This window comes from Pelecanus crispus, chromosome 1 (assembly GCF_030463565.1).
Source record: "Pelecanus crispus isolate bPelCri1 chromosome 1, bPelCri1.pri, whole genome shotgun sequence".
Lineage (NCBI taxonomy): Eukaryota > Metazoa > Chordata > Aves > Pelecaniformes > Pelecanidae > Pelecanus > Pelecanus crispus.
Genome location: NC_134643.1, coordinates 107,752,161 through 107,777,210, shown reverse-complemented (window position 1 = coordinate 107,777,210; position 25,050 = coordinate 107,752,161). Strand labels below are relative to the sequence as shown.

The 25,050-nt window shown below is 45.3% G+C and overlaps 1 protein-coding gene across 1 annotated transcript in view; it reads right to left on the bottom strand.

Annotated features, from left to right (window-relative positions):
- Positions 1-23,928, bottom strand: part of PTGFRN (prostaglandin F2 receptor inhibitor) — a 66,338-nt gene extending 42,410 nt beyond the window's left edge. The window contains 4 exon segments of the mRNA XM_075712019.1: positions 22,474-22,567; positions 22,569-22,648; positions 22,651-22,900; positions 23,914-23,928. Of these exon segments, the coding sequence (XP_075568134.1) occupies positions 22,474-22,567; positions 22,569-22,648; positions 22,651-22,900; positions 23,914-23,928 (439 nt within the window).
- Positions 23,929-25,050: the final 1,122 nt, after the last annotated feature.

The following is a 25,050-nucleotide window of genomic DNA, read 5'->3' as shown; positions in this document are numbered from 1 at the left end:
GCATATTTTGCAGCACAGCAATGACCTGCTGTCTTCCCCATTCACCCCTCTCACCCACCACCCCCAAGAAAAGGGATTTCAAATGCACCTAAGCAAACCAGAAGGCTTTCACTAGGACACAGTTCTTGATTATCATAGAACCACAGAATGGTTTGGGTTGGAAGGGACCTTTAAAGATCATCTAGTTCCAACCCCCTGCCATGGGCAGGGACATCTTCCACTAGATCAGGTTACTCAAAGCTCCAGCCAACCTGACCTTGAACACTTCCAGGGAGGGGGCATCCACAGCTTCTCTGGGCAACCTGTTCCAGTGCCTCACCACCCTCATCCTAAGGAGTTTCTTCCTTGTATCTAATCTAAACCTACCCTCTCAGTTTAAAACCATTGCCCCTTGTCCTGTCACTGCAGGCCTTGGTGAAAAGTCTCTCTCCGCCTCTCTTATAGACCCCCTTTAAGTATTGAAAGGCCACAATAAGGTCTCCCTGGACCCTTCTCTTCTCCAGGCTGAACAACCCCAACTCTCTCAGCCTGGCCTCGTAGGAGAGGTGCTCCAGCCTTCGGATCATTTTTGTGGCCTTCCTCTGGACCCGCTCCGACAGCTCCATGTCCTTCTTGTGCTGAGGGCCGCAGAGCTGGACGCAGTACTCCAGGTGAGGTCTCACCAGAGCAGAGTAGGGGGGCAGAATCACCTCCCTCGACCTGCTGGCCACGCTGCTTTTGATGCAGCCCAGGATTCAGTTGGCCTTCTGGGCTGCAAGTGCACATTGCCAGCTCATGTCCAATCTTTCCACCAGTATCCCCACTCCTTCTCCGCAGGGCTGCTCTCCATCCCTTCATCCCTCAGCCTGTACTGATATCAGGGATTGCCCCAACCCATGTGCAGGACCTTGCACTTGGCCTTGTTGAACCTCATGACGTTCATGTGCGCCCAATCCTCAAGCCTGTCAGGTTCCCTCTGGGTGGCATCCCTTCCCTCTAGTGAATCAACTGCACCACTCAGCTTGGTGTTGCCCACAAACTGAGCGTGCACTCAGTCCTGATATCTTTGTCATTAATGAAGACATTGAACAGTACCAGTCTTAATACAGACCCTTGAGGGACGTCACTTTTACTCATCTCCATCTGGACACTGAGCCATTGACTGAAACTCTTTAGATGCAGCCATACAACCAACTCCTTATCCATCAAATAGTCTATCCAGTAAACCCATATCTCTCCAATTTAGAGACAAGGATGTTGTGTGGGACTTACGGAAGTCAAGGTAGATGACATCAGTTGCTCTTTTCTTATCCACCAATGCAGTCACTCCATCATAGAAGGCCACCAGATTAGTCAAGAAGTTAAGTTATGCTATGGTGCATCTTTCCATTTCCAGGAGTCCTACTGCCTAGCTGTTAGGTATTTGCTGCCTCATATGGCTAGTTACCTAAGCTCTATCTGTCATCAATGGAGAGAAGCTCTCTGAAAAACTTCTCTCCCACTGCTGTTTATAGTTAGAGCCTAGGGAGACAAACACCTGAGCTCAGCAGAAAAACTAAATACATTTTTCATGCTTCTCCCCATCCCTTTAAAAAAAAAAAAATTAAAAAACCCCAGAACACCCATCAACAAAAAAACCCACCACTCTTACTCTAAATACACCAAACACACCAGCGCAATGGGCCAGATGAACATCCACTGAGTCAGACCTGATCTGTTCTGCCCAACACAAGTGTCTGGATGCTGTCACTTTGGATAAATACGTAGTAATTGGCAAGTTCAGATCTGGAAACAGCAGTCACAAGGCCTTGTTATCTAAAAAGACAGGGACAGTGAGAGAACAATACTTCACTATATAAAATACACTGTATCACTGCAGATAGTCAGCAGATCATCTGATCACTACCCAAAAAGATGTATTTTGGAAAAACTTCACTGAACTGTCTCACAAGAAGGAAAGCCACCTTCCTCTGCCATGTTACTCTGCTAAGGCAACTGCAACAGGCAGATTTGCCTCTCTTGCTATCTCTTGCCTATGGGGAAAAAAGCACTGTTCACCTGTTCAGCTCTGCCCTTTGTAAGACGAGCCAGTTAACTGGTACCTCTTTCACTGAAGCACAACCCATTTCAATTCTCTGCCAAAAGGAGCCAAGGGAATTTACCATAAGTGCTTCTGTGGATTATTCCTGCTACAATACAAGAAGAAGAGACCAGTAAACTACAGCGGAAGCTTGTAATGCAGAAACCAGGTTGCATATGCAGTACTAATTAGAGTTTAAAACACTACTGCCGACTGCTGACAGCACAGATCCCACTGTGCATCACTGCTTCCCAGTCGTGGGAAGAGGTATGCTACTGGAAAGTAGAGCAAGGCATACAGCAGGTAGAGGGGAAAGGAGAAGCCATATAAACCTTTCCCAACTGTGCAAAGCAGAAGGCTAGTTTGTCAAACAGAGCGGCCCGTGGCAGGCAGAGAACTGTGGCACCACTGGTCCAAACAGAGCAAACATCTAACAGGCAGAGATAATACTAAATATCATGATTTAGATTCCTCTGGATGTCAAACAACTCCATCACATATGATGTCTATTTCCTTTCCCTACCACTGACTGACAGTTGAAGATAAAAGGCCATATCTAAAGAACTACTTTTGATAAGTCTCCAAAATGCAGCTGGGAGCAAAAGGGGAAGGAAAAAAAACCCAATGAAATGCAAGAGTCAACATGCTGCTTCTTCCTGGGTCTCACCTGAAATACCTGTCCCTGCTAACAACCTTCATTTACTTTCCTCCAAATAGTCTCACAGAACTCCATTTTTACCCTACTCTGCCAGAGCAGCCCATTTAGGTTACCTGGTGACATCTGACCCAAGAAGTCCAGGGACTCTGGAATTGGTATTTAGACTGCCACGCAAGACAGGAGATTTTCTGTTGTTCTGCCTCAGAAGCAATTTGTGTTGCCAGGAGAGGTTCAATAAGTTACATTCTAAGGAAAACAGTCGACAAAGCAGTAAAGCCCACAACTCAAAGCTGAAGAGCTAGCACAGTTGCAAGCAGGGCTGCAAATATTTGCAGAAATGCTGGATCTAAAGTATCTTCACATTTTCTTTAGTGAGGAGGAAGGACACAGGTTAAAAACTGTAATACTAATTCCAGCTCAAGAGGAGTGCATACATTTACCAATATTTAAAAGAAGTCCTCAAACTGGAATATACATAATTATCAGTGCTGTTCTGCAACATCATTAACTTGCACTTAATCTGTTATCCTAAATCTTTCCCAAAGCAGTTGGAACTGAGCAGAGCAGTCCAAATCCATTCGCTCTATACTGCAATTTCCTCTGGGCAGAGACCAACCATTTTCTTTGCTCTATGTGGCATGCAGCACACCACTAGGATTAAACTGAACTTTCTTTGGATTTAGCTGGAGAAAACAATCATACTAGAACAGATAATTTCTAAATCTGCATCTACATTAACTAAAATCATACACTGAGTTTGAAAATCCAAGACAAGACAAAAAATCCAAATCCCAGACAAGATCATGTTAAACTATAAAAGCTAATACATTTTTCAACCAGCATGATTTTAAACAGGACATAGCACCTAGCAGAGGTAAGAAAGCTGAAAAGCTAGTTAAAAAGTATTTTTGTCAAAAGACTTTTTAAAAGATGCACATATAGCAGTATCCATGTATTTCACAAATCTATAATTTCACAAATTATAAATCTAAAAAATGAAATCCTGGAACACTCCCTCCTCCCGTCTTCCAAAAATAATCTCCATTACTTTCATCCCCTTTTCCTCCCAGAGCAGAAGGTATTGATTTTTATTGGTGTGAAGTAATCATTCATTTTCCAAGTTATCTTCAATGTTAGGTAATACCAAAAAACCACTCAAATGCTTTCAAATATAAGAAGTGCTGAATCCAATATAAAGTCTTTTACTTTTCATTGACAATTATAAAAAAAAAAAAGCCAACCACACCTCAAAAGCTGCTTTTGGGGGGGGGGGTTTGTGAGGTGGTAGGTTTTGGGGTGGTTGTTTTGCTTTGGGTTTTGGTGGGGTTTTTTGGTGTTTGGGTTTGCAGGGGGCTTTTAGGGGGTTTGGGAGGGGTTTTTTTTGTTGCTGTTTTTGGGGTTTTTTTAATCTGCTTAAATTTGGTGGCACTCGTCCACCGCAATTTAACCCAAAACCATATCCATACCAGACAAAGTCCTGTCTAAAGCCAACTTAATTCTAAAGGGGATCGGAACATGAGATTAAAAAAGCCACATGCTTTCATAATCCAGATATTATTAATCTTAATCTCCACTTCCCAAAAAATTGTTTTTGGCAATCATTTCAAATCTCAGTACAGAGACCAGTTTCCCAGCAAGCTTTCCATTGGATGAGTGAAGGCATCACATAGGCTTCAGCAAAAACAGCAACAGGGCAAAGCCCGATTACAGAAGCCAGCAGCCACAATGCCGAACAACCCAACGCACACGTTGGGCTCTCAGACTCTCTGGTTGGGATCCTGAAGGGCAGCCTCACTCTGTTTGCATCTGCTGTTGTGAGAGATTATGGAAGGAGGTGGCTGGGCAGCAAGGCTGCTGGAACTGCTGAACAAGGCAGCATATGGCACTGGCTCACCTTGGCTCCATGCTTGACAATTGATTTGCAGCCATAGGAGCCAGTGGAGGGATGGGTCTCAGTGCTTATAGAATAATCCTTTTCATCTGTAATTTAATTATCTAATAGTCCCATCTCCACCATAAATAATCTCCAAGCAAGCGGCCACATTAAAAATGCCAACAACAGATGCACACAGAATGGGTGCTACGGCATGGGAATGAGTGCTTGTGCCTTGTCGGCACATACAGGTAAGTGCAGTAGCACAGCTATTGCCAGCTCTTTTGCCATGGAAGATGTATTTGGACAGATTAACCAACTAAACCAAACTTATGCAGTAGAACAGGAGCAGTTTGGAATAGATCACAGGCACTCCTGGTTTCAGGCTTAGTGCTCATTGCACTGTATCACCCCGTTTCTTTACATAAAGATATGTACAGCTAGGCAAAGAAGACATAAGCAAATGCAAAGCAGTTAGCTTGTGCTCTATCAACTGGTGTCTCCGTAGCTCAGGAGCCCCCCCAACAACTTCATTTGGGCACCTACAGCACCTCCATATCCATACTGCTGTCTGCAACCTAGAAAACCAGAGACCAGTGTTTTCCAACCCCTTCTTTCAAAGCCCATAGATCCAATTAGCACTCAAAAGCCAATTTCAGGTCATGCAGAGGAATACTGTTTAGTATGCTAATCTCTATGGAGCCTGCGTGTTAGGAGCACAGATATTTTTCTCCTAGACAAAAAGGAATTGTACGCATGCGTGCACACACAGGGTGATTTAAGAGGCATCAGGGCTCTTCCTCCTTTAATACAAGATTTACATAACTAATTCTGTAATTGAGAACAGGACTGCAAGGTATTTGCAGTACTTGTTGCTGCTGAGCTTTTATTATTTGCTATGGCACTGACGATGAGAAACTCTCTTGCCCCAGAAAAGGCAGCTAGTCTGGTCTCTGGCATGAAAAAAAAAGTGGACACATGACATTACCCCTGTTTCAGGAAGAGACATTTTTCATTACAGTATTGTTTCCCCTCTTGCAAAGGAGGGGGTCAGCAGTTCAGAGGGGGCAAGAGGAGGAAAGAGGTCCAGGTAAGAAAAAGATGAGAGGTCACGGACATAAAACAACATCTAGAAGGCACACAGGGATTCCGGTCAAGGTCTTTAAGAGGGTCTGTGTAACACCCACACAGACCATTAAATAAAATTACCCCCAGATGGGTCTGCAAAACAGCTGGCTTTAAAAACAGGCTTGCCACAGCACTCTTCATTATTTGAAAGAGACAAATACCAACATGGACAGTTCTGGAAACACAGCAAAAAGCTTCACAAGCAACATTCAAATCAATCTGATTGGCTGCATTAAGACTCCTGAAAATTGAGAATAAGGTATAGATCAGTAGATGGAACTCAAGACAGCCTGCTTGTTTACTCCACTAATATTTAAAAAGCAAAAAAGCTTATCCCCCATCACACAGAAATTTAAGACTAGCACAACTGGCTACTTTACCACCTGGCACAGTCCAAAAGGAGAAAAGACTGTAGAGGGCAGTTGGTGCTGAGGCCCCAAGAATCACACTATGCATGTTTGGGGTTTTCACTGGATCTGGTTTGGTGCCATAAGCCAAAGACCCAAGGGCACCTGCAGCACAGGAGATATGCTCCTGGAGTGAGAATTCTGCTTCAGTTACATCCAATGGAATCCTAATCGCACACTCAGATTGCTTCCCAGTAAAAAGCAACCTGCAGAAAGTGGGACAGTGAGGAGATTCACCTTCAGAAATTCAATCCTTACCTCAACAAAAATGGTAAGAAAGATGCAGCCTGCGTGCTCCTAAATGATACTTAAAGGGCTGTTCACATTTAACTTGAACTTCAGTGTGGAAATGGAAACCCTTTCCTAAATCACAAATGTGAGCTAAGCCATGAACAAATGTATGGCTAGCATAGGAAATCCACCCACACTTCACAATGTCGCTTCTCCCTGCTCAAAAATTTAACAGCCAAAATTTTCAAAAAAGCATGCAAGAGTCAAAACTTTGCTCACATTCACTGCCTCTGAGAGCTTGATGGCAAATTAGCTGTGTAATTAGCTGTCCATGCCCCTGAATTCTACCTCTAGAAAGCTGTTCTCACATGTGAAAGGAAATGGTATTGTATGTGGCTGCTGTTTAATTTACTAGAAGATTAATTTTACTGGACAAAAAGAAGAGACTTTCTGGAACAGGTGGGCAGGTATGTGCATGTGGGCAGCACACAAAAGATTCGGAAACTAGCAGAGAGCTGAACTACCTCATGCATGATACGCACCTGGTACAACTCCACTCCCAATTACCCGGTCCTGGGGAGAAACAAACTCCTTTGTACTTGCACCTTCTAGAGCAAGCAATAAAAAAAACCCAGAAACACTCCACTTTTGTGACCAAAGTTAGCTAGTTCAAGAAATGAAGAGGTTCAATTTTCAAAAAACCCTAAGCATGAACCTTCTGGGGAACCAAGTCTCTTTGTAAAGTTTCAGGCTCACAGCCTCAAGCCTTCCATCACCTCTGAAAACCTTGCCCTGTCTTCAGTGCAGGTATTTTGTTATCTCCAGTAGCGGAATAGCAAGGTTCATCAATTCAGTACCTGGCTGAAGAAGTCCAGCAGTCTTCTCATGTTCCCCATCACAAATTGAAAGTCTTCTCTCCTTTTAGATTATATGCCAGCAAGTTTTCACTGTTACCTGTTTTAACTCGCAGCATTTGCAGTAGTATCTACTCTTACCTCTACAACCAATACTGAACAGCCTTCCTAGTATACACAGTAACACATAGCACTACAGAATGTCACACACACGTAAGGTTTTGGGGAGAATTTTATGCCATTAGACATTTGCAAAAACCGACATGCAGCCACGTAATAAAAGACTGCATCACAACATATTACTGCTTGGAGTCTTAGTAAAGTTTGGTGTTCAGCCATTAGCTACTAATTTTCAGTTAAGCATGCCTAAATACACGTATTAAAATGTTTCCTGTTATTCCCACTTTTAAGAAATGTATCTCAGAAGTATTTACTTTGCTGCTGTCATTGGCATGCTGTGTATAGGAAGGTCAACACCACAGGTGATAAAAGGGAAAGGGAAAATTAACACACAGTCAGAGATCATTTAATATGCACCATCACACAGAACATTTGAGAAAACTAAACTTCAGAGGTAGCCAAATGCAACACCCATGAGCCAGCAAACTCCTGGAGGAAATATCCAAGGTTAAACAGGAGGATACCACTTAGGAAGCCTCCAAGCTACAGGTGATCGTGAGACAATACACTAGGATAGTAACATGGTATGCTCACTCTTCCCTAGGCAGGCATCCGTTCTTGGCCACTGTCAGAGGCAAGACACAAGGCTGAATGGATCTTTGGTATCAGCCTTTCCTCTCTTTCTACAGCTTTTGGAAGTAGGAGCTCAGAAGTACCCTTTTACTACCGCTGCTCCTCAGAGACACCCAGGCTGGTGACTAGGCTGTGCCCAGCAGTGAGGAGAGACACAAAAAAAAGGAGAGAAAGAACACAGAATTTTCAAGTAACTCTTAAAAATCAGAAGAGAGCATGAAACAAGAGAGAAAGGTGGGCAGAGAACCAACATGACATTAAAATAGCAGGAGGAGGAGAATACAGTTTTTGAAAGATGCCCAGAGGGAAAATACTTAATTGTTTCTTTTCTGCTCCCATCTCCTTGCAGAGCTGTTCTAGGTTACACTATTTAATAAGACAACCTATGTACAAAATAAGTAGCTGTTAATATTTGGGTGAAACTTGGATATCCTGAAATTATTCAGTACCTAGCACTTACAATCAGCTTACATTGAAACAGACAGCAGATTGCATTCACCCTAGGCCTCCTCACATTTGCTATGTTGGGAAGAACAGTTATGTCCCAGAGTACATTGTTCAACAGAACAAAGGACTTTACAGCCAAACTTCATCCCAAGAGAGAGCATGCCAGCCGTTTTCTGGATCCTGAACTGGTACTCATATGTAGCGTAAGAACTAAAAACAACATTGCAAGTTCCAAATACCCATTCCAAAAGCAATAGTGCCCTGCAGACTTGGAAGTCTCAAGTCTCTATCAGCCACTGTATTAACGCAAAGAAACAATTTTAACATCAACCAAAAAGAAATGATGTCTGATGCAAACACAGCAGCTGTCTAACAGTACACAATATAGATCAGTATAAGAACAGAAGTGAGAAGTACACCACCAATTTAGAAAGTCAAGGTTGTTAAAATTCACCTGGAAAGCTGTAGATGGACTTGGCCACAGACACTAGAATTAGTAGTCCACACTTTTAAACTGAGAGAGAAGATTCTAAGTAGTACCTTTTAAGCACCTTTGAGATTTCTAGCTAACAGGTGTGTCTCTGAACTGCCCGCTTCACTGGAGGGCAAACGGCCCTCAGGTAACAAAGAAGATATACTCAACGCACAGGGAGAGCTGATACTCCCCAGAGGTACTTCTGATTAGGCCAAGAAAGACGGAGCACGAAATATTGCTGTCCAATGTGCAGAGCAAGCCCTGATCCCTTTATCAGAACATATCCTGGCAGCCACGTCAAGTCAAGGAGACCTGTTCACCCAGCCTTAGCACCAGAGACAACATGAACTGACATATCCTTCAGGATGCAAACACAAAACATGGACCCATACGTAAGAAAACAGAAATGTGAAATACATTTGTACCACACCAACCTATACCCAAGAGGTGTTCATTTGGCACTTAGGCCTTGAACTCAGGCTGCACAAAACTGAACTGAAAGCCTGATCTCACAAATTTTAACCAAGAAAAAGGATAAGCAAGAAAGGCACCGAATGCTGTGCAATATCAGGAAATTCCCCTTGCTCTCCTGCTTCATAACATCTGAAAAGATAGCATTGCTTGAAAAAGTCACTGTTATATCTAAGCCCCAGTGGGCAAAAGAAAAGGAGTTATGCCTGCATTAATACTCAGAAAGAGATGCAGTGTACATGTAGTCGGACTTCTCAATGGATGGTTTAAAAATAAAGGATCCTCCTCCCAGCTCCACATCTAGCCATGTCCAATGCCAGCAATACACAACAATTTAAGAACCATAACAAAAAGACTGATGAGCCCTTCATACATGAATACAACAAAACTGTTTATTTCTCTTAATTTTTTCATTGTTTGTAAATTTGTACTTTGAAGTCTTAAAGTGCTATTTATACTCCCTGCTCACTTTTTATTTTACTACATCACAAAATCAACTGGGTTTAGCTCTATTGTTAGTATGGCAGTCATAAATCATGTTAACAGCACTATCCTATAACAAAGTTTGTTTATTATTAGAGAGCAATCAGTATTATTACTGTTATAAGAAAGTACCAAAGTACCTAGAAGGCACTCCTGCTGCTAGTAAAGACCTAAATAGAAGGTGGTACATACAGCATCTACAGAACTAGTTAACTATACAACTTTCCTCTCACCTCACCCCCTGCCTCCCCACTTAATTTTTCAGAAATAAGAACAGGTTTTTAGAGATTAATGATCTGAAGAGCGTTTCCCATGAGCTTAAACCAGTTAAAATCCACAACATCAAATTAAGACATTTCAAAGAATTCAAGCAGAAGAGCACCGGCCATAATGCCATGCAAGAGCAGCCTACAAATGCCTCCACTGTTTGTAGTTTTATGGCGTAAGCTTACCAAGAGTCAAAATGCAGGGTACAAAGCACACAACTAGATCAGGTTTTGCCTTTCCCCAGACAAAACACAGATTATTTCAAGATCTTTGTCCCTTTCACAAGGAATAAATAAGCCTTGGACAAGGGATTCCTAGGAAGTCTTAAAGTACAGAAGTCCAGTCTGTGCCTAGATTGAAAAGAAGCACTCTTTGCCTCTCTTTGCCTTTATCATAAAAGGAGGTCCCTCTTTGCCAAAGAGGGTCTTTTTTAAAAAACAAACAAACAAACAAAAAAACTCAGTTTAACACTTGAGTAATTATCTTTCCTGGGCAGTTTTGTTTAAGGTACTTGTATTTTTGCCTGCCCCGTTCAGGGTCCTTCTTCTGAGACAGATGCAGTGAGGAACCTCTGTAAAGTTTCACATGCACAATTATACCTTTGCTATCATCCTGCATCAACAAGCTCAAACTCAGCTCAGCTCAAGTCCCACAGCCTCCCACAGTTCTGCCCTATCAGAAGCATACACTCCAGTGCTACTGCCCGTAGTGACTTTCCTGCAGAACAAAACACCCAAGATGACCTGACAAAATCCATGCTGGCATTCATACTTCTGATGCTGCAGAGAAGACTGTTTAGGTGGAAGTGGATTCAAACGGAGGAAAAAAGGCAGGCAAAAGATTACTTCATGCACAGAAACAGATGTTCTGAAAGAGGGCAAGAGAGAGATTCCACTCTCCTAAAAATGCCAACAATATACCCCACCAGATAAGCAGAATTTTGTCTAAATGAGTGCTATTCAAGTTTCCCAGCAGGTATTCACTACCCTTTATCTATTTCGATACAAAGCACACATGCTATCTTTTTCAAGAAAAAGAAGAACCACCTCAGTACAGGCAGGCTAGCTAGGAGACAGTCTCAGGCTCCTGCGGCAGAGGCTACTGAAGCAGAGCCACAGATCCCCGCAAACTCCCACCAACCGTCCAAGCTACACTCACTGTAAGAACCTGCTGTTTCCAAAGAATGCCACAGCAGAACAAGAGCACGGGTAGCCATACTTGCTCCATTTTGCACATCTTCAAAGAGTAAGTGTCCAAACCCAGCATGACTTACCCATATACCCTACTGCCTCTGATGAAGTACTAGAGATCCGTTTTAAACAGGATAAACGTAACATCCAGGAGCAAATTTTATAATCAGATTACAAGAGAGTGGGCACATGCAATTGCCTGTGAGGAATTTAGGGGTCTTGCTAAACAGACAAGAACAATCATCAGGGTATTTCCTGTCACAGTCTGCTGGCGTACATCCAGGACGATACGGAGGTCTTAAAGGTAGAGCATTAATTACCACAAGTTAAAAATCTCCTTGTATTGAAAGCAATCGTCAATTCATGAGCCTTTCAAATTTATAATGCATGTAAAAAGAACAACTGATGGGGGGATACAGAGGGAAGTGGTGATGTTAACTAGTACTGAGAGGCACTCACATAACTTTGAAGGCCAAAGTTCTTTGCTCACCCACACAAACAAAACAGTCAAGAACAGGGCAAACAGGGCTGTCCCCTCCACAGCCTACATGTGCATGTGTCAGCCACAGCCGACACGCATCTGGAGGTTTTGTATCAGAAACTGGGTACTGAGCTCACTCAGCTTTGTTCAGGGAGCGACCCTGTTGACTAGAACACCACCCAGTACCTGCTGCTATTTTGCTCAGGCCAGCAGACGTTATGTTCACTCAACTGAAGCAAAACCAGTAATTCATTTTACAGAGGCCCAGCAAAAGATAGACACAAGGCCGGATCCATGCACGCACACTCAAAAGCAGAAAGCTCTAGCTTCACATTACCAAACTCCCTGAGACTAGTCGTCCTCCACCACCAATTCACAACATGGGCCCTTATATCAGGTATCTTTGTCCTCCAACAATCAGCACAAGGCTTCAAGACCAAAGCTGTCCATCGCATTAACCCTGTCAACATAAAAGTTTGACACAGAAGCAAGGAGGTAGGGGAAAAGAATACTAACCTACAATCTGTCTTCTCAACAGGCCTTCAATACATTTAATGCACACAGGTCCTAAGGAGGTCCAGCATGTGTCACTGCTAGATCTTCTGTGAGCCCATGGGCCCCTCTCCTCACACCCAGGTACCTCAGGCACCATTTTTTTCTTTTTACCGCCCCTCCTGTGCACCAGGGTCAAAAAAGACCTTACACCACCAGGCCAAGATGAAACAATCATCAGCATGAAGTGCTCTTCATCACTCATCACTATGCCATTCACAGAATCTGCAGCTTTGGCTCTTGCCTCCTCCCTGCCAAAACCTCCAAACATCTTCCCACCTCCATGCACAGCCTGCTCTTCTTCAAGGCTCACCCTGTAGCTCTGTGACTGATTATTTGCCCAGCAAACACCTTCTCTGAACACACTGTTTCAGACCAAGTGGCAGTCACAGGGTGACATGCTAGCAGCCTCCTCTGAGGTGGAAACCTCAGTTGCAGGGCAGTAATTCCAAGAAACGACTGTTATGACAGTCACTTGAACAAAATCCCGCTTTGAACTGCAAGCAAGATCCTACAGCAACAAGGCAACCCTGACACTGGAGGATTACTGCTGACCCCAGACTGTCACTCATGTGAGAACAGTATTCACGCTGGACTTTGGCCAAACCCACATATGCAAAGTGAGTTCTCACCCTGATGCACCAATACCAGAAGTGCCACAAAAGAAGAAAATACAGAAGAAAAAGAAGCCAGCCAGTTACTTGCATGGCATATGCATGTTCCATGAAAGCACTGTAAGGGGACTAGTTTCTTATTCTGCTTCAGACAAGGAGAGAAATCTCTCTATATACATACAAACCAAAAGCTGACTGCTTGCACCAAGAGCAGGGTCAGTGAGAAATACTTTAAATCACCTTTAACAGCTCCTTTCTAAGTAGCTTTGGCCTATCTCTGTTGATCCTTACAGGTTTATGAGGCAAAGTCGAACAGGCACACACCCTGCACCCGCTGGTCATGAGCAGGAACAAGGGTACCATCTAAAGTCTCATTTCTTCTTCGGCTATTTTGGAAGGACATCTCCACCCAGTAACTCTATTCACAGTACTGCAGCCTCCCCCTTGCCCCTCCCTTTTAGACTCAAAAGGCAGACACCAGCATCAATTCAGATGCCACAGCATACCCTGCAGCCACATGCATCACACTTCAGTCCTTATTTTAAACTCTGCAGGAGTCTACAATTAGATATTCCATTTACCTGCCAGTGGTGAGCAGGAAGCTTTGCTTAGAAAACTAGGGTATTCCAAGATTTGCTTGCAGAGTTTTGAGAAACTTGTGTTTTTCACCAAGGCTGGTTTTTAGTGATAACTGCCCCAACACCACCATCTCATGCAGACGCACCTTTAACTCATGCGTCCATTTTAAACAAGCTATTCCCCTACTTCCCTTTCTCTCTGGGAAGTCTGTCCTGCTCCAGGACTCCCTCCTCACCTTCCTTCCTCCACCTCTAATTTCTAGCAATGGCCCACTTCTGTGCCCATTGACTCCTGGCTATACATGCTATTTTCTCAACTTTTTTTTTTTTTTAAATAAATATATAAACCCACAAACCTAGGGATGTCAGCAGTTTGCAACTATTGACAGGTGCCTATTAATACAGTTGCCAGCAACCAGGGCTTATTCAATAGCTTTCGTGTCCATTCAACCCTGCTTTGTGATAGACATGAAAGACCCAGGTTTACCTTGCTACCTCCCACCTCCAGACAATCACAGAGTGATTTTGTCTCGGATAAGCTGTCATGCTCTTTATTTTCTCACTGATGAAGCCCGCTCCAAGCACGTAAGCTCTCTAAGCCAAGAGGTACAGCATGCCTTGTCTAGAACCAAACCCTGAGATCAAAGGGAAACAAGGTTGATGCAATAGACTTACTACTCCGCATTAATTTAAATCTCCATATGAACTGAATATGAACAAGCACACTCTACATACAACATAAAGGCTCTTTACATAGACATAAATTCCATCCACTGACACCACCTCCCAATACACAGTATGCCACTGGGCTTCTAAAGAACATAACGCTTTTTTGGGGAGATGGTGGAGGTTGTAACATCTGGGTAAATATCATGGGTGGTGCTCTGAAAGCACAAGATAGTTTGTGGCAATGGCAAAAGGCAAAGGAAGATGCACCATGTCTCCCACCCACCCTCGAGCACTCGGAAGAGGATTAGAGCACAGACAGAAAGACTAACTCCTCGCTGCTTATTCTAACAGTTTCTATTAACAAATAATTGCCTATTTTCACCTCAGTATTACTTGCTGTACTCAAGCACAAATGAATACATGTACTGATTAGACATACGTTTCTGGAAAAAAGGGTATAAAAACTTAAATGATTATTCACAAATTATGCAAATACAGACTTTTTCTCAAAATCACTATGTTTGGTACCCTGAAAATTTAGGAAGCATCCCCTATTAGTTCAGCATCTGTTTCGTATTTAGAAGCTATTCTTTGCAAACGCAGAGGTCACACTGCTTTTAAAGCAGCTCCTGCCAATTCTCTTTTGCAGGGCAGATTTAATAGCAAATTCCACTGCCACAGGATTCACTGTGTAATAATGAAGGGTAGTGTGTCAATAGATGAAACTGAACACATCAATAACAAGCTGGCAAAGGTCCCCGTGGATGCCTCTCTTGCAACAATCATTTTAATGCGTGTAGGAGAACAATGCTGTTACAGGCTGCTCAAAGATTCCCCACAGTCACATTGCATCAAAGACAGACTGAAACACGATGCTAAATCTCTGCAGTTGGAGCTAACAGCAGAACATGCACGGAAACAAAGTCCTTTACATTGGCAATTATTCTTTTTAAGACTGGCAAACCTAAGCAGAGCTAGCTTTTGTCAGAACTGGACTCTTGCTAACCAACATGACCCCCAGTAATGGTTCCACCAAACTCTTTTTAATGGTTACTGATACGGCAAGAAAAGAGTAACTCGAAAAGCATGAAAGCATGCAAATTGCAGTCATGAAGCAAGCACTAAGCAGCATAGCTAAACCACATCTTTAAGAAAGTCGGCAGAAAGGCAAGTCCAGACTAATCAAGCCTGTTAAACAGAAAGAGTGGCATAAGTTCTTTACTCTTTTTTTTTTTTTTTTTTTTTTTTTGAGAGCGACTATAGCAGCAGGAGTTGTTTTACAGCCAGCATGAAGTAAGGGACAATGGGGGACATCTGAGAAAAAGCCTGAGAGAAGAACTGAAGCCAGAGAACAAAAGTTAAAAACCACACATAAAGTTTACATTGATTTTTTTTTTTAAAGCCACATATAAGAAAGATGATATATATACTTTGTGCTACAAGCAGCAGACTCTCACAGCAGATACGATCAGTGATCCACACAGACCAGCACGTTGCTCCAGCATTGGCCAATTTGGCAGAAGGGGGAGAGAGAAAAAAGAAAAAACAAAAAGGGAAAAAAAAAAAGAGACTGAAAAAGAGAAAGGAAAAAAAGACTTCACAACACATTTACAGAAGTCTGAAACCAGAATAAAAAGGAGGCTTCTACTTCTCTGCCCCCAATTTCAGCTGTAATCCTTTGACACCTTAAAAGCAATGACAGAGTGCTTTCTCTAGGGACCTGAGACTAATTCCCTACCAAGCATTTACAAACTGATGCTTTTCCAAGTCTTATAATGTGGCCAAATTTGGACATTTTTCATAAGAACAGCAAAAGCCACATTCTTGATGCAAGTTAACTCTCTAGCCAAATTTCCAGCTCTTGCTCTAAAGCATGGAGGTGCTAGAACTTCTCAGCTTAGCAGCTGAGATTATTATTTGTTCAAGAGTGAGGATGGAGAATTGGCCAGAACATGCAGAACACGCAAGAATTAAAAAGAAAAAAAAAAAAAAACCAAACCCAAAAAAACCCTGCTTCTCCCTGCTCCCTCCCCAAGTGTAACGGTTGGAAATATTGGAGCTTTTGGGGGGGGAGGTGGAAGGGGATGTCCTAGGAAAAAAAGTCAACCTGTGGGAGACACCCAGCCCAGAAAATTTCAGCTTGAATGCCTAAAGTCTTGCAGAATAATAAACAATTTAAGAGATGGCCCTTATAACAAAAAGTATCAAGCAGATATACTACAGGCATTGCTGGCAGCCCTGCCTATCAGCAGCTGTGACAGCTTGCCTGGGAGCTCCAGTCTTTAATTAGTTCTCATTCCTGAAGTTCACAAGTCAATTAATTCCAAAAACCATCCTAAGATCCTTTTTTAAAAGAAATCCTGTCCAGGACTCAGTGTCTTACTTGCTTCCCTATTCTTCCCATAGCTCAGCTAACAGTTCAGATCCTTTAGAGCATCCATGCAAATTCCATCTGGCCATAAGAGATTATCACTAGTCAAATACTTCAGCTTGCTTCAGCAATTCTTCATATTTCTGCAGCAGTATTTTGCCATTGCTGCATACAAAAGATACTGTTCTCCAGGCTGCTTCTTCAGACCTTGTCACATAAGACTTTCCCTGCCTCATCTAGTGTAAAGAAAAGGAGCGCTGACTGCAACACTCTACCACAAGTTTCAAGCAGTCCCCATGGCAATTACAGCAACTCAAATCTACCAGCATTACCATACTGCTTTATAACTTCACAAGACTCAACAAAAGCATTTAGCAACACTGGTTCTACCTTCCATCCAGCTGGCTTTAAACTTAGTCAGAATGCCATAGTTAAAGCTGATAGTGGTCTCCACCAGAAACCCAGCTTTGAAACCTCTTCCAACTCCAGAAGGAAAAAAAAAATTTTTTTTTAAATTCTTTTTTTTCTGTCTCAGTCTTCCATTAGAAGAAATCAGTTATGCTTTACAATTATGAAAGCTGACAGGTAAACAAATAAGCCAGTTTCTAATATGAAACTCAAGAAACTAAGAAACTTTTTTAAGTTCCATAACTTCCGTCTTGCTTCTTATCTTATTTCAGATATGCTGATGATCTGGAAAGACATTATTCAAGGCTTTTGGCATCTGAGCAACTATTTTTCAGATCATCCTATCCCAAAAGCAGTTTGGTCTGAAACTGATTTTATACCTTTGCCCCTTGCAAAACCTAATGCATAAGGTGTATTAAAAGTTCATCGCGTTATTTTTGAAGCCCTTCTCAGCAGATATTCAAGCCTTGGAAGAAAGCTACTACTTGAGGTTTTTTAAAGAATCAACTGACAAAAAACTGGACAATTGGAGCTTAGTATCTCATTGATACTAGCTCATTTCTTCTTTAGGGCAGGACATACTAACAATCCAGACAAGAACTGCTTATGTTGCAGTCTCTCCCTGTCTTGTTCGATCCAGTTTTGGGGTACCTTGTCCAGGTTAGGAACTAGGGTCATGCAGGAAACTGCTTATTATTCTGGACAGAAATTGAAACATTGGTATCACTAGACAATTTCACCTTACAGGTGTCTAGAAAACAGACTTGATCACTCACTACTGCAGATCTGAGCAAGCAGGATGCCTAGCAGGGGCCTGGGAAGCAACTGCAACATCTCCAATAAAAGTCAAAAGCAAAGTATTAAAAAGATATTTTTCTTTGCATTATGATACAGATTCTTACTTTATCCTTCACCTAGTATCTTTCTTTTGAAACTACTAGAGACCTTGATAGACACTGACATAACCCCTACTTTGACCCAGCTCATGTTAGTAATGTTTTCCTCAAGTTCTTTCCAACTTAACTTTCAAGTGATTGATTTCTATACATAATCTGAAAGAATTCACATTTTCAGATAATGTGTCTGTTTCCCTTCCTCCTAAAACACAGAACTCCACACACATAAAAAAAAAATCAGCGAAAGGCATCTAAAAAACAAACAATTGAAATGTTCACTTTCTAAAAGTATCTTATTGAGATATGTAACCATTTCCCTATTAAAAAAACATACAGGTCTGTTTTGCAGGTAAGTGTTTGGCAAGGATTATGGAGACTGGGGGGAAGAAAAAAAAAAAAAAAAACACCCAACAACAAAAAACCACCACATGAAAACAAATCAACCCATACATTTATTAGATGTGAAAGCTGAAATCTCAGATGTCCCCAATGTTTGTTTATATAGCTAGATGGATGAATATATATTATTTCTTAAGTACATTCCCCTCTAATCAAGCATGTGGCTGCATTTTTAAGTGACCCCTACTGCTTACTTCAAATCTTGTTCAGGCAGGTTTATACCTCAGTTCAGGGATTAGAGCCAAATACAACAGAGGCTACCTAAAGAGAGCAAGCTGTTGCTATGTTGAAATGTAGCAATCAAGAAACCTGGAGAACAAGGTCGAAGAATTTCAGAAAAAGCAACCGGACTCCCTAAAAAGGAGCCCTGGACAAGAACTTACAAAGACACAAGAGAGCCAGAAAAGGTGACTAAGCTATCATTCGCCAACCCAAAAGAACATGGGGTGTAAAGGAAAAAACACTCGCTACACTGCTCGTCCTTTGATTCCCACATCTTCCCACAGCCTACACACTAAGAAAACGCATCAACATGGCAAAACCACACGGAAAGCGCTTCCTCCTCAGCAACACCACCTGCCCTTCCGTGCCTCACCAACCAATTCCAACGCTCTCTATGTGCTTCTACTGCCTTAGCAGTCTGCAGCTCCTAAGACTGGGACTGGCTTGTCGGTATTTCCCCTTTGGGAAGCCTTTTTAACCACCTCTAAAGCTACAACAGAGATAGGCAGGCCTAGCTGTCAGCTCCTTCTCCGAGTACCAGTGAGGATCTGAGCCTGCCTTCTTCCAACAGCAGGCAGGCAAAGGCCACCAGCACCAGCCCTGAGCTCACCGGCAGGCGAGCAGGCACCATCAAGGGAACGGGAAGCAGATTCCACTCTAACATACCTTGAACGCTCTGTGGGCAATCATCCTTACATCGTCTCCCTGCCCTAAACCTTGAGGCTCTCCCATTTTCTAATGCTTTCACTTTAGCTGCAAATGCAAGGAAAGATTAAAGCACGCTTTTCCTTGAAGTTCATGATCACAATAACTTATACTAATTACCAAAAGCTTTCTATTGCAGAGCTTGAATTAAACCTTGATTCAAATGACTAACTGTTGTAGCTTCTGAGGAAAAGGAAAAAAAAAACCCAAACAATAAAGAATTTTGGATACGAGTTGTAGGAAACAACTCTATTCATGTATACACAAGGCTCCTGGGGATCTGGCATGCTGGAACTGACTTTCATCGTAGCAGACAGCAAGTGTCACACAGGTCTAAACGGTAATAAGAAAAAGGCCATCTCTGGGAAACCCATCATCAATGGTTTTCCCCCAGGATCTACTGATTGCCTGCTCTCCTCAAGCCCCATAGCACTTAAATAAAACCCAGCTTTTTTCAGATAGACTGAAATTCTTACCTTGAATCTCAAATAAGAACCAGAGGGAGAAAAAAAAAAAAACCAAAAAAACGGGAGCTGCAAGGCTTACTGTTTACTTTACAGTCCGCGCCCTGATAACCACCAGATACCTGTTTTGTCTTTTTGATGTCTTGTCCTAGAAGGGATGTTTTGGTTTCCAGAGGAGCATTTCACAGGTTTAGGCAGATTGACTGCAGAATGAAATCACACATAAAACAGGCAATGGCAGTGCAAAATGCCCTCATGCTACCCTCTCCTCTCAGCATCTAACCACACCAGAGGAGGGAAGAAAAGAGAGAGACTAGATCAAGCCTTAATCTCAGGATCCACAATCTCCATACCAAACAGATTATAACTATACCGGATCCAGGAGAAAGGATGAGAAAACATTCTTATTTGTCACAGCCAAATACTTCAGCCATTTGCATCCTTTTGCTGGGTTATTTCATAAAGATCCAAACAAAACAATCAAGTCTAAGTACACGCAAGGGATGAAGTCTTCTACGCTTCAACTCCTTCCCTCCACCTCCCTTATACAAGAATTCCTCCACACTTGCAGCACTTAGTTAACAAAGAGTCCCAACCTGTCTCTCTATTAAAGAGCTGCTAGAAAACACGTTCACAGAAGCGTACTTTTCCCATCCAGAGTGAGAGGAACACCACCTTCCCAACCTCTTAACATTTGGAATATCTCACAGAAGCTACAAGTAATGGTATCAGAAGATAACCACACTGCAACACACACCACAAGTAAGACTGAAAAGTTCAGGGGATTTTTTTTTTTCCTGCACAAAAAAGCACTTTCAATTTTAACAGCACCATTCCAATTAAAAAAAAACAAAACCAAAAACCAACCACACCAAAAGGCAACTCAGAACATCCAGACAAACCATACCATGAACAGTGGCCAAATATCTGTGCATGCACATTTTAAGTTCTTCTAATTATTTTGTCTGGAATTAAGAAGGAAGCAACTTTCCTGTTGCACGTCATCCTTAATTGTTTTTACTTTTTGCTGCATGACCTTGAGTATCTGAGAGTCCTGATTTTCCGCTTGTCCTACTAAACTGTTCTCTTGAAAAATTTTATTCCCTTTCTGTTTCTAAACAAAAACACTAACGGTGTTCTCTCCAGTTCTTCACTGTTTCCCCAGCTGGCAGAATGCCTATATTGTAAAGATAAGCGAGACGACTAACCTCAGCTGCAAGTAAGAGAAAGCATGGTGGACACCTTTGTGTGGTAGGACCTTGACTTGCAGATGGACACCCCTCTGCCCCGATTGCCTCACTGCCTGCAAGCAGCCTCAGGAAAGAGACTGGGATGAGCCCAGATTTAGGAAGCTGACTTTTCAACTGTAACTATCTGCTCCGCAGACCTGGCTATGAAAGATTCAACAGCCGAACCATCAGGAAAGTGCTCTGGCAGACTTCAGAAAAAGAATTAGTCATAGCAATGTCAAAAGTACAAGCACAAACTAAGTCAGCAAAGAGAGTTTTGTTTAAAGAAAAGCGTTGCAGCACAGGGTTGGGGCACTGTTCAGTTACTCACTCCTTCCACCCCAAATCTGGAAAAGACTCCCGCTTACTACCTGCCATTAGTCAAGTGTTCTGAATCAAGAACTGCATGTAGTAATTTGTGGGGCATGCTTGCTCACTGGCACCTAACATAATTTTGACTGCACAGAGCTGACACGGAACCACTTAAATACTATGCATAACTATTTTACCTGAACAATCTTCTTGTTCTCTAGTTAAACTCACTGCTACTTCAGTAACATTGTTAGCAACAATGCTACAAGTCCAATGTTGAAGAAAAAAAAAAAAAAGGGGGGGAGGGGGGGAGCAAAAAACCAAAACCCACGACCTACTCCTTTGTGTACTTCTTGCTAGTGTCTTCACTTCTTCACGCTGCCGGCCCTGGCATTGACACCGGTAAGGAACAATGCCACCACACGTTAAGCTAACGACAGCTACACAATTACGCGAACACGGCGTAACACATCACCTACACAATTACTCCTCACGTCTTCGCAGGGGAACTTCGCGGCAGAGGCGGCAGACCCCGGGGGGCAGGAGCGGGGGTGCAGGAGCAGGCTCGCTGCCCCCACACCACCCGTGTGCCCGCAGAGCCCCGGGTTCCGCTGCCGGGGTGCGGGGGCCCCTCCTGCAGCCTCCCTCGTGGGACGGGCAGGAGAAGGATCACCCCCCACACACACACCCCGGCCCTGACACGAGTGACTTCACGCCCTGCGAGGTGACGTTTCACTGCCCTCACCTCAGAGCGGCCACAGCCCGGGCACCAGGTCGCGTAAGGGCAACTACGGCTACACCGTCGCCTGGCCCCGGCCGCCTGTGGAAACCCCTCTCCACCGGGGAACCACGCCACGCAGCACCCCCCCCCCCCCATCTCTACTCTGCGGAGGCCCCGGAAAGTTTCGGGGAGACACCCGGCAGCGCCCCGCGCCCCGGCCCTTGGAGGGAGCAGCGAGGGCCGGGGGGGGCTGCGGAGCCCTTGGGGCAGCGCCGGCCCTTCACGCCCGCGGGCCAAGGCGCCAAGGCGGCGGGGGCCCGGCCAGCCGGGGCGGGGGGGCAGAGCCCGGCGGGCGGGCGGCGCTGCCCAGGCCCCCGCCGCCCCTCGGAGGGCAGCGCCCCGGCCGGGCTCCGCCGCGCCTCAGGCGGGCGCGGCGGGGCGGGCGGTTCCCCCCGCCGAGGCGCCCGCGGGCCCGGCCCTCCCTCGCTACCTGCGGGCGAGGTGGCCCGGCCCGGCCTCCCCCCCCCCACCCGGCCGCGCACCCCCCGGGGCTCACCGAGCAGCAGCAGCAGGAGGAGGAGGAGAGGCAGGCAGGACGCCCTCTCCCCGCCGCGCCCCATGCTGGCAGGGCTGCGCGGGTGCCTCTCCCGACAGCGAGGGGGATGGCCGGCGCACACGCTCTCCCGGCCCGGGGACCGGCGGCAGCGCGCTCCTCGGCCGGCCGCTCGCCTCCCGCTGCCCTGCGAGCACACGGAGCCGCCCGCCCGCCCCGACCGGCCGCGCCGCGCGGCGCAGCCAACCACAGAGACAAACTTTCCCCAGCGCCCGCCCCCCTGCGCCCCCGCCCGCAGGTAGCGGGGGCGGCGCGGGGGTCCGGCCCGGCCCGGCCCCCACCGCCTTAAAAGGGAGGAGAGCGGCCGCCACCGCCGCCCGCCCGGCCGCCGCAGGGCTGGCAGCCCTGAGCCGAGCCGGGTGGTGCTGCCCTGCCTCCCGGGGCCGCCCCGCACACGTGGCCCGAGGGGGCGCCGTGGGGGGGTCCCCGGTGCGGGGCGGCCGTGGGGCCCTGCGTGTGCGTGGGGCCGCCACGGCGCCGCTCCTGCCCCCGCCACTGTGGGGTGGGGTGGGCTCCTGCCCGCCGTCCTCGCACACGGGGTACCCCCAGCGTGGGGGTGGGCTGGTGCCCCCTTTCCTCACAGACACACCCCCAGCGCAGGGTCCCCGCACACAGAACCCCCACGCAGACGTGGGGGGGGGGGGGGTCACCCCCAGCCCTGTCCCCACCACACAAGCCCCAGGCGGGGGCTGCCTGCTGGTCCACACACACCCCCCAAGGGAGGCTCCCTCACACCTGGTCACGCAGCCCGAACTGCAGGGTCCACTCGTGTCCCCATCCGTGCGTGCATCGTCTCAAAAAACGCTGCCACCGGGGCCCGCTCGTGTCCCTGGCCTTCCACGGGCACCCGTGGCAACTGTGGGCCGGCCTGTGCTCCTGCCCGCTCCCCGGAGCAGTCCCGGTGCCAGGCAGCTGCCCCACAAGCAGCCATGCCCTCTTTTGGGACTGGGGTTCTTTTCCCCTGCTCATGTTCCTGCCGAACTCAACAAGGGGCTGCCGCTGCATGGCATTCATGCCACCACTCGCCGCCTTTCTTCCCGGCTTGCTCACAGAGATTTTTGTTTGCTCAGGGATTTAATTTCCTGTTTGTTTGTAAAGACAAAGAACTGAGGCGCTGGCCTGCTCCCTAGTAACTTGGAGAGTTATCTGCTCTTTCAATCCCCTTGCCACATTATCTGCAAAATTGGTGCTCTCCTTGTGTGTGTTTTGCTGTTTGCTGCCCAGGCTTCCTTCAGGCTACCTGATTTTCTGCTGTTTCGTGGAGCCAGATCCGTGTTACGCGCTTCTCTGTGTGGGGAATCTCTGGAGCCTATGCACAGTGTTGGGCTGCTGCTCCTGCACAAAATGGCTGGTTTAGGCTTTATTCTAGCATCTCCAGCGCACCTTGGTCTTGCGCATGCCTTGGCTTGGGCGAGGTTGTTTGCTCCCACTAGCAGGAAGTGCGCGCTGTGTTCGTAACCGAGCATGGTTATCAGACTGGATTTTACGTTGGACTTTGCTATTCATTCTGTAATGCTTTACAGGAGAGAGGGTGTTGCCTGATAGGAATGAAACAAGACCCTCCTGAAAGTGATGAGGAGAACTTTCGCCCTCCAACCACAATTACCTGAGCACACAGTAGATCTCTTCGCAGAGCTGCAGCCGCGAAGCGCCTGAGGGCACTTAGCCCTGTCCACACTGAAGTTCTCCAAGCTCCCAAACCGCAGATGAGGCTGAATCCACAAGCGTGACTGAGAAAGGGCTGCCCAAACAAAGCCAGACTGTCTTATTCTATGTTTACAGTACCCTTATATGCCTGTTTGTTCTTGCAGCCTGTTTCTGATCATTCTGTTCTCCTCCTTTGGCCAGCATTCAAACACATTTTTTCTTCACTGGAAAACATCACTTCTGTAAACCAAGACACGTCCCTTACATCACATTCAGAAAACAGGTTAGAAGGCCTCTCACCCTTACTGGTCAGCTTCCATCATGCTGGTTAAACTGCTGATCCTTCATCAAACTCTAGTCCTGAAAATACATCCCCTTGTGCCTCTTGAGCCTTGCAGCAGCGATCCTGATACTTACACATGGAAGTAGTTGTGGATGCAAAGTTCACTGTATGCACAAGGCCACTGATTCTGCAGGAGCCCCAGTCCCCGTTTGCTCTGTGCTTCCTGTTTCCTGTGCTCTGTTGCTAGCTGAGGACCACCGGTCCAGGACCTGAATTACAGTGCTGAAAAGTTAGAGCAGTGACTTGATGACTTTCATTATGTCCTTGGAAAGATTTTCCTTGTGACTGTCCAGTCTGAAACTCCCTATTGCCCTTACTGTAACTGCCAGATACCAGCATCTACTTCACCACTGCTACGCACTGTTAGTTACACTGGTGAAAAGAATAGGTAAACCCCTGCTATCCTGTGTGGTATTCTCAACAAGCGACATCTCACTCTTTTACTTTGTATTTAGTAAGAACCACATTCCCTCACGTATAGTCAGACTTCCAGACAGAAGGGGCCACTGTAACCCATTAATCTGACCCAT